The following is a 10517-nucleotide window of genomic DNA, read 5'->3' on the forward strand; positions in this document are numbered from 1 at the left end:
GATTTCCACGACATCAATGAAGAGGTCGCTACTGTCTGTAGATTGGCGCAGCAGCGTCTATGAATTATAAAACTGAAATGGTGTCCTCGGTGTAATTACTGAGCTGTACTCCGCAGGTAACTGAGCGGTACTCTGTCAGTAACTGAGCTGTACTCTGCTGTATTTGGCGTCAAGGGAAGAGCAGAGATTCATACTTCGATTGGGAAAAAAGTATACCCGCGACTGCTGATTGATTGCTTCCAATCATCGATATCTTCCAATTAACTTTGCAATATGATTGCTTCGCAAAGCTGAAAGCAGGCTGACCGCCTGAATTGAAGGATGTAATTACTCAAGTATCAAAAATGTTGCAGTAGCTTTGAAACTCGAACGACGATGATGCAGCATATAAAAAATATGATTAGCAATAATAGTAGTCATTGAATCTCCCTAAATTTCTTCACAATTTAGAAAATATAATTTTTTCAACAGGTTAGAATTACGAAAAGTCATTGGACCTCGTAGGTGGCCACCTTGCGGGCTGAACTTGTTGTTTTAGCGTGTATTTGAGCGCGAAAGTTGCAGAGTGTTTCGTAGGGGAAGAGTCACATCGTTTAGAGGTATGGGCGAGTAGAATTTGTCGGAAAATTTCTCATAATATGTTACTATTCGTGAAATAAATTGAGGGCAAATATACCTAGATCGAGAAAATTACTTTTAAATTTGTGAAAGCCGTTAACTAGCCTCCAGGGTAAATAATTGTGATCAATTATACCAATACGCGGAATAAAGTCAGTTCAAAGAAGTCGAAAAATGGCCGAGAAAAGCGCTGATATTTTAGAGGAGGATAATTCTGTCACGATGCTCGATGTTCTTCAAGAGGAAAATCAACTAGAGGAAGACGCCTACGCCGTGCTGGGTGCTTCCGATGATAAAAATTGCACCTATAACAAGGTATTCAGCCGCACTTTGAGCTCGGAGTTAACAGATTTTAACCTTTCCTCTCTACACCACATCCTCGACAACCACTCATCAGACTTTGGTTCTTTTATTGTATAATATATCGAAGATATTTCTCAACGCGAGATAAATTTCATTCAAAGCTATATTTTTCCACTCGCCGTAAGTAAATTTTCTCCCCGTTTCAACGTATCCTATATTGTGCATTACGTATTCACGATGCCAAACACCTAACGCAGATGTATATCACGTTAATGGCAGAAATGTCAACGAATTTTATGTAAACAGTAAACAGTTTTCTTTTTTCGTCAACACAATCTTACATAGATTTTTCGGATCCTAATCGAATTTCTTGCTTATATTCTTGGATGCTCAATGCAAATCTGTCAAGATCTAGGTATTCCTCTTGAAATACACCAACCCAAATTTCCAGGGCTACATTCGGCAGGCACTTTATGCCTGCAAGACCTGTCGCGGTGACGGAAATCCCGCCGGAGTGTGTCTGGCCTGTAGTTTTCAATGCCACGAGGGGCACGAGCTGGTTGAGCTTTACACCAAGCGCCACTTTCGCTGTGATTGTGGAAATTCCAAATTTGGTGACAAAAAGTGTAGCTTGGAACTGGTGAGGATTCTTTTCTTACACGGCATGGTTGAATGCGTACCAATCAATTTTCATGCTCATTTTCTATTTCTTTCAGACCAAACTCGACACTAACGAAGAAAATCAATACAACCAAAACTTTGATGGCTTTTATTGTACCTGTGCCAGACCTTATCCAGACCCTGAGGATACTAGCGGAGATGAAATGCTCCAGTGTGTTGTATGCGAGGATTGGTATCACTCCAAGGTCAGAGAGTAGACGACTTTAAATGAACCGCCTCGCGTCAGCCTGAAATTTCTTTACAGTCATAAAATTTTAGAAATATGTAGGGAGAAGAGATTTCAATATCACTGTTGAATTTCTCTTTGTTGCTAGTTTTAATCTACCTTCAAATCCGTCTTGGGTTTGTACAGACTTCAGTTTTTCACAATTTTTTTTTCTTTTCACCATTTAGCATCTTGGTTGCGGAGATATTTCCCCTCCTGATGATTATGACGAATTGATTTGTTCTGGGTGTATGCAGAAACACACGTTCCTTTGGAAATATGCTTCGAAGTACTCAGGTAGATCTCACTTTAAGTTGAAAAATAACTCAATGCTATCCAGAGTTTAATCTAAAGGCTAATTTATTGAGGATATCATCACAGTGAATAGGGATGCGAAGAAGGACTCATCCAATGGAAAGGACGAAACTGTAGATGTCGAAAACGTTCCTGCAGGTTGTAAGATACCGCTAGAACCGCAATCAACGTCAACGGGTGCCTGTTTTTGGGCAGAAGGTTGGCGATCATCTTTGTGCACTTGCGACAGTTGCAAAAAGGTATACTCTTTTACTGTGAAATCTTCTAAAAGTTTCGCAGCCTTTTTGAAACATTATATTGTTCTATGTGTTCAATATTTACTTACGCTTGTTAGACATATGAACAAAGCGGTATCGAATTCTTGCTCGATCCGATGGACAGTGTCCAGGTTTACGAAGAGGCTGGAAAAGCTAGCCAGACTGAATCCCAGTATGAAAGAGGAATGAAGGCACTCGCCTCACTCGGTCATGTTCAGCAATTAACTGCTATTGAAGGTGAGGTCACGAATACACAATAATTTATTCAAATTTCCGATTCTTTTGGAATATAATAAAACAAAATTATTTTCCTTTTTTTCTCGATACTTTGTTAGAATTCAACAACATGAAGGAAAGACTCAAAGAATACCTTCAAAAGTTTGCCGAGAACAAGAAGATTGTACGCGAGGAGGATATCAAAGAATTCTTTTCTGGGATGGAAGCAAACAAACGTCAGAAGGTTGTTGTGCCAACATTTTGTCGTTGATTAGGAAAAAATAAAAAAAATAAGATCAATGAAAGGAAAATTAACAGATATGTGAATTTATAAAGAAAACGCAATATGCCCGCGTACTCGTATTTTATCCCATAATATTATTAGGGTCTTAAAAATTATTATGTATAATCATCTATGTGTCGTAAATATAATATTATAATTTGCAAAATCAGTATTTCTATAATGTATATTAATACTATTGAAAATTTACCTCAGGTTTTCCTCTCTCCAAAATTAGCTTCAGTTAGATTCGGTTTTTTTTTTTTTTGTAAAAGTTCTCGAGAATGGTATTTGTTAAACTAAAATAGTGCCGATATACGAAAAAGCTTAACACATACCTAATAATTACAGCTCTGAATCCCGCTGGAATCGCAAAACAGACGACGAATTAACAGGGGTCACTTCAAAAGAATTTCCCGAACAGAATTATCATCACGTAATTGTTTAAGCCATCGAACAAACAAAAATTAAGTATTATTAATCATGTCTAAAATTATTGTTGTTATTTTCGTTATCTTATAGCTAGGTAACAGTCGTTATGTTCAGTAATAAATAACAACGGATCTTATAAAAATATGTAACGTCTTTCAAAGTCTTTTTAAAGTATATTCAAGATGCTGCTTGTATATAATTTGCCATAAATTAAGGATCGGTAATGAGTGAAGATAAACGTTTGATAAATCAATTATAGAATTTCGTTTGTAATAGGAATTGCTATAAATTTCATTATACACATAAATTCAACTGAGCGATATTCATTGCCAAGTAATGCGATGTGTAAAAAGAAAAATATTACCTGTCGCTTGTTGAATATTCAAATTTGTCTAACATGCTAATTAATCGCACGTTTACATATTCACGCAGTAGTTATCGCGAATGTGATGCAGGAATAATACGCGATCTTTTTTAAGCCATCATCATAGCTTGAACTATCTTACAATTTCACAAATAATAAATAAAAGTTTACATTTAAACTATAAGTATTACCTGATATAATATTAGTCACATAAACTCTTATCATCTCCAGTTAAGATGATCTAAATGGATTCTGCATTTTGAGGCAAAGTAAAAGCACGTGAACAATTTATTTCCTATAATGTTATCTACTGTAGTTATTATATTCCAATGTCAGACGGTTGATTTTTTGAAACACTGATTGTGTTGTTGTTGTTGTTCAGTTGTAACGGTACCACCAATATCGGATCATTGCTTTTTGGATTGTCAGTATAGACGGACCAGGTTTTCTCAATGCAGTCAAATATACCTGGTGAAAATAATGAAAGGAAGAAAAAAATAGTTGATTACAAACTCCTTGGACTCGCTACTCACTGTATATATTGCACTCACCGACAGCGATAGTTGTGATGCCATCCTCGTTTCCGGACTCAAAGACTTTGAACTCATTATCAGTCTGATCTCCCAAAATATTAATCACATCTTGACGATTCTTGGGTGAAGGATGACGAGAAATTGCAGCCATTCTGCATTCACTGCTTTTAATAATCAAACCATCAACTTCAGGTACACGTAGTCTTAAGTATCTGTTGAAGAACGAGTTTCATAATTAAAATCTTGGAAGTATATCGAATCTGTCTAATTGTAAGTCAGAAAAAATCATCTCGTAATTACTTGTTACAGTGATAAAACTGTTCCCCGGGACTGGCAGTCAGAATGCTAAGCTGTGACTGAGAAGCTCCAATTTCTACCGGGCCAACTTCTGCATTGTGAAACATTCTGTCTCCTTCCTGAGTGAGAAATGTCATGTTGACTGAAAATCCTTCCGCCGCTCCATACCCCTCGTTTCTCAGTGTTTGTTGCGCTTGCACAAAGTTCTCAACGCCGAGCAGAGAACGAGTGATGAAGTACCTGGCTGTAGCGTGTAAAAGTTGAATTATTCAACGCTAAAAGAAAATAAATTGCAACAGAGAAATTCACAAATATCTCATAAAGAGATCTACTCGTGTACTCACGAGTTTTCCCAGATCTCAGTGTGTTGGCGCTCAGAGTATTGATGCTGTACACCAGACCGTGATGATTGAAGCCCATCGTGTAACCAGGAAGAAAACCGGCGTAACTGAGCGACGTAAACTTCTCCTCTCTGAGACCAGGCTCAACAATGTGTGCCGACACAAGGTACCAATGATTCACTGTTTCGTCTAACGCATCTTCGGTATGACCCAATATTTCCTAAATACAACAAATGACGATTTAAAAGTGCGCGTTAGCCTTTAGCAGTAGCTTTCGCAACGAAACTAGCTTGAAAAATTGAATTTTGATATTTTCAGAGAAGTGACGAACAGGACTTGGTCCTCTTACCTGGCCTGGTTGGTTGCAAATTACAGTCGAGCAGCCGACCGGTTTAGTATTCTCAGGAGTACCAGTCGCTGCGACGGGCAGAATCTCATCGAGATGCATGAGGAAGAGCTGTAGTAAATAAGGATATTACATAAGAATAAGTACTATTTGTGAATTCCTTTGCGAAATTAGCTGATCGCGCTGTTACCTTGTGAAAAGGTACTTTAGCTCCATCTGCAGTCCCTTGAATTTCCCTCACGTACTGTGGAAATTGTTCCTTAACGCTGGCCAACGTATCCTCGTATACTCTGCGTCCTGCTTCAGTTTCGTATAATGGTAAATAGGACTCGTTCAACGGGCTGTAATTGCTAACGTAATTTTGAATCAGGCTCGCAAATGTTCGTCCCTGAAAAACAACAGCGTCCCCGATTATGATATGGTGTAAATGTAAAACATGAGCTCTATGACGCAAATGGACTTAGTAAAGGTCGCATGATGATTATAACAGTCACGTCACCATAAATGCGGGTATTTTTAATACCAACTGTGATTAGTTAGCTTACATGTACGTATAATTACATAGCCAAAGGAAAGATTTTTCAATTACAATTGCGGATTGCTTAATTATTGCAATATTATACTCGTCCTCGAATAAATGTGAGAAACGTTCCAACTCCCTTTTGAGAATGCAGATCTTTATATGGGGATGAGATCGAATTGAGTAATTATACTCCTCCTGCCATAAGTATCATTGTCAGTATTTTTCTTTCCTTATCTACTCGTTTCAATTCTATTCTTCGACAAAAGATGCGGATTATCATAAGTATAAACTTTAGCGAATACTAAATGGAAGTGTAACTTGCAGCACATAATAATAGATATTGAAGGCCACTGTACACGGATTGGAGAAATTCTTGTCTGGTATTGCGACTGTTTGATTTTTTTAGATTCCAATCCAAAACAAGTTTCAAGGATCCGGTTAGGCCTGAACAGTGACTGATTTTCTAGGCGTCATTTATCTGGGAATATTATACCGCACGAGGCTGATCTTGAAACAATAATTAATTGATAAGCTTTTTGCATTACACTAGTTACCGTGATAATAGATTACTATGGAAAAAAAAAAAAAATAATAACAAGAAATAAAAAAATTAACAAACTGCACGATCAGAAGTTATCACGTTCAATCCAGCTAAATTTGTGATCTTACATCGATTCAACTGTACAGAAATTGTATTTAGCAAAAATGTAAGTTTGCGCTACACATTGACCTAGATTGTCGTAGAACTATTAGCTGATTATCGCTTTGCTATCATAGCTGATTACGCGCAATGTATTATAAATATCTCTATGCATGTATGCATACCCTATTTAACGCCGTAAAAGTAATCGCAACAAAAAAAATGATTATTTTTTTTCAAACTTTTGTACGATGAAATGATAATGATTTGCTTATCTAAAGTAAACACGCAGGCAGTTTATACAAAGGCGAAGAGTCCTTCAAATATAATTATTTTTACATTTCATTGCGAGGGCTTAAATGTATTCTCGTAATTGAGCACAGAACGCAAAGTTTTTTCAGCTTCTAATTTGAGGATTTCAAAATTCGCAATCTGCAGCGTTTTAACTTCCCGAAACGTTCCAAGTATATCTGGTTGCCTGCGACTCACTATTCAGGCGTAACAAAGTTATTGTGAATACAAATTTCAATGGATTTCGGATTGCCAAGAATCCATTTTAAGACGAATTCAACGCATTTTAATTCCTCGATAATCCCTAACTGAAAACTTGGAAGTTCAAAGGAGTTTGATCATTATCTGCTTATCTCAATTGCAACATCTATTTTTCACTGGATATGCAGTGATCTGAACAGCGATAAATCGTTAATCATCAACGATGATTTAGAATTTATTTTCTATTATGCAAATACAAATGAATCCTGTTAACATAAGCAAATACACAACTTTTTTGTAAAAAGATTATTAGCAGTTTTAGAAAAACTGAAAAATCACATTTTTTATCTTCGTTACATATATATAAATTTGCTGAATTTGCTATATATATATATATATATATATATATGTTTATACGTGGGTAGGTGTGATTATAGGTGTTATACTCACTATGTCGAAACCGATCTCGTAGTGAGTTCCTCTCGCATGAATGACGGGGATCGCATTTCGGCGGCCAATGCTCTCGACCAGATTGGCCTTTCCGTTCACCGCAATGGACATTGTGTCTGTGACGTTTTTTTTTAGCTCACAATCAGTCGTCACAGCTCGCCGTAATTCCAGTCCCAAAATATGTCTGTGCTCAAAATTTCGATACGATACTACACTGTACTTGAATTAGAGCGGCGACTTTAACGAGCCTGCGTAACACCTTGCCTATAATAATAATAATAATAATAATAATAATAATAATAATAATAATAATAATAATAATAATAATAATAATAATAATATTAATCATAATAATGATAGATGGGAGAAACAGATGTGAGATTATATACCACACGTGTGCAATCAAAAAGTTGCACAGGTTTTTTTATACCGTTTCTTATAGATTTTCAATCACTGAAATATACTTAACAAGTTCCATCACGTCAGGTTTTTTTTCAACTCCTGTTTGTAGTTTTATTTAGGTTGAAACTATCGTTTGAATTGTAATCTGGTATTGTTATTCTTGATTCTAAAAATCCTATGCAAAAGTAATTTCTTATTGTTATTTAATATGAATTAGAGTGAGATTCGAGAGTAAATAGTAGCAGGGAAAGAGAAAATGAAAAACGGAAGCTCGTTCGGAGATGTATCAGAGAGAGGAGGAAAAGGTTTCATAGGCGAAAAGAATGAACGAGGAATATTAAATACATTTCGTAAAGAAATTGTTTGTTCAATTTTATAAGAAATATTGTTTAGTTCGATGTAATAAAATTGTGGTTTTTTCATTATTGTTATGCTTCTTTTTTTTTATGCAAACACCTTGTATTTTTCAAGAATGCTGTACGTGACGGCGGGAAATGGAAGTCATTTTTTGATTCAGCATAATCGAAAACTTAATATTTATCAAAAATATCCCATGTAGCTGAAATAAGATATTTTTTTACAGAACCGTGGTTATTAAAAGGCCGTTTTGACGCATTGTTAACTTTTCACGCGGCTCCTGCATAATTCACACATGTTACGCCTTTTTGTAAAGCCAAAAAATTATTACTTTCTTTCATCACTTGAGCAATTTAGAACGGTGAATATTATCAGTATAAGTATGTATAAAGCTGAACTGTAGCCGCTGTGTAACATTTATAATGTATAAATATTCATGAAAATACTGAATACATTATATCGAAGACGAAGCAAAAAAATTTATACGCCTAATAATTGAAGAGAATTAAAAATTGCACCAACAGTATTTTTTAATCCTTATCTTATTAAATTCTACTCCCGTTCACTTGTTCCAAATAAAGCTTATTTCAAATTCAAATTACGGAACGAAGAATTCAGGGAGTTGATAAAAAAAAAAATCACTTAAGTTCATTTGATTTTATTCCCATACTTTTTTGTGTTTCATTGCAAGGAGGTGCAACAGGTTTCATCGTTAAACGTGACATCACTATTCACTATACGTGAACAAGAAATAGAGAAGAAAAAATGTATACCGATGTACAACTTTGGAATATAATTGATTTCACGGAGCGTGCAAAATTTTTTTACACAGATAATAAAACAGTACGTTATATATTTTGACTAGTAACAATAATAGTAACTCAATTGTAAACAATACAAGGATTTTCTCTGCACTCGTAACATATTATACATGTATGAATATTGGTGTGGTTAATTTTTTAACTTTTTTTTTTTTTTTATTCGTACGGCGCCACTCGAAAACTTTGTGATAAATGTTGAAAAAAAAAGTATGGAGGATGTGGCAAAAATATTTAAAAGCTGTACACATGAAAATAAATAAGAAATATTACAGTAATTGGTAGCGAGCATTAAATATTTTCCTACCACCTTCAAGTTTTGCAACAATTTTTTTTTTCTCAATGTTTGTCACAAATTTTTCGAGTGGCACCATAAAAAAAGACAAAAAAAAAAACTAACGAACGTATTCGAAGATTTGTTTTTATTTCAACGAGAAAGGAAAAATTTCACTAAGCCGTTTCAAATTGTTTACCTAACTTGACGATGTTTGATAATTCTTACTGTCACTCCACATGCATATTTTCTAATCGCTTGCAGAAAATATACGTGATTTAGTTAGGCGGTATAAATATCAACAAACGAATCTCAAAACAGTTATACGAAGTTCGCGAGAGAACTGACGGCAGTTCTGTGAACGCTGATGTCTTATTGACGAGAGTGGTATACCTATACGACTGTATCTTTAAAAAATTTTCAACATTCATGCATGTAATATAAAAAGAGTCCGTTATATAGGTATTTTCAAGGACTCCAATTGCGGAACGCGTCTGTTGACTCTATAAGAACTACGTAATAGCGTGGATTCTCTCATAACGAGATCCCAGATATTTCTTTCTTTCCAGTTGGCATATTATAGCGCATTTATTTATGCTATTAAACTTGTACCTATACGTTGTGCCTGTATAAACCACATTAAAAGAATAAACCAAACGAAGATATTAAATTTATATCCGCAATTCACCTTAATTGTCAATATATATACATATATACTTGGAATTATAATTCTTTGTTATTTCTCGCTTTGTGGCGATTTAAATTCCTTTCTAATGTGGAGTAACGATAAGCGGCTGTAACTATATCCGATACACGTTTACACAAACTCACCGCAGCAGCAGGTTCCGTTTGATTTCGTGTGACGCGTGTGTTTTCTTTTACTTTTTTCTTCTTTTCCCAAAAACACGGCTACTCAGAGAGGTGAAAAACTGTGTCGGAAAAACTTTCGAAAACACTGGAGCACCGTGTGCCGATGTTTTCAATTTGCCAAGCAGAGAACCGACGGTCGAACCGGTCCACCTCTCGAAATTCGATTTGCGTCTAGTTGTCTCCAAGACTCGACGCCGATTTAGGTTCTAAACATCCAACAACCACCACTCATCCTAGTCTAGCAGATCCGTCTTTCAGCGCAGGCGCCGGATGAAGACTTTGAAAACTCGTACTATTTACATACGTAACGAATAATCATACACGTAAGCTATGCGCTGGAAACGAGCTTATTCAACGTCACGTGATCGTAACGTTCGATATTTGAATTTTCAAATCTGGCGCTTCTACTCCCGCCGCGCGTTTCGATCAACGGCTGAATAATACGAGTAACTGTAACCAAAAAGCTGCACAGGTTTTATTTATACTGTTTATTATAGATCTTC

At 35.8% G+C, this 10517-nt stretch overlaps 2 protein-coding genes across 6 annotated transcripts; one reads left to right on the forward strand and one right to left on the reverse strand.

The window, feature by feature from the left end:
- Positions 1-501: 501 nt before the first annotated feature.
- Positions 502-3649, forward strand: LOC107216709 (putative E3 ubiquitin-protein ligase UBR7). Of its 2 annotated transcripts, XM_015653974.2 has the most exons (8): positions 506-933; positions 1373-1561; positions 1638-1787; positions 1996-2104; positions 2189-2361; positions 2457-2616; positions 2715-2839; positions 3227-3649. In XM_015653974.2, exons 1-8 carry the CDS (start codon positions 793-795, stop codon positions 3230-3232), a joined length of 1053 nt encoding a protein of 350 aa, XP_015509460.1. In that variant the 5' UTR covers positions 506-792; the 3' UTR covers positions 3233-3649. The 2 variants fall into 2 exon arrangements, with proteins under 2 accessions (XP_015509459.1, XP_015509460.1); XM_015653973.2 differs by having other exon boundaries at positions 502-933; positions 2715-3649.
- LOC107216708 lies at positions 3557-10235 on the reverse strand. 4 transcript variants are annotated; one of them, XM_046731199.1, is made up of 9 exons: positions 9976-10235; positions 7763-7870; positions 7294-7557; positions 5379-5576; positions 5192-5299; positions 4846-5062; positions 4505-4745; positions 4223-4416; positions 3557-4139 (listed from the first exon to the last, which is right to left on the reverse strand). In XM_046731199.1, the coding sequence occupies exons 3-9, from the start codon at positions 7402-7404 to the stop codon at positions 3991-3993; spliced, it is 1218 nt and encodes a 405-aa protein (XP_046587155.1). In that variant the 5' UTR covers positions 7405-7557; positions 7763-7870; positions 9976-10235; the 3' UTR covers positions 3557-3990. The 4 variants fall into 4 exon arrangements, with proteins under 4 accessions (XP_046587155.1, XP_015509458.1, XP_046587154.1 ...); XM_015653972.2 differs by lacking the exon at positions 7763-7870; XM_046731198.1 differs by lacking the exons at positions 7763-7870; positions 9976-10235 and adding an exon at positions 9344-9492.
- Positions 10236-10517: the final 282 nt, after the last annotated feature.

Source organism: Neodiprion lecontei, chromosome 2 (assembly GCF_021901455.1).
Source record: "Neodiprion lecontei isolate iyNeoLeco1 chromosome 2, iyNeoLeco1.1, whole genome shotgun sequence".
Classification (NCBI taxonomy): Eukaryota; Metazoa; Arthropoda; class Insecta; order Hymenoptera; family Diprionidae; genus Neodiprion; species Neodiprion lecontei.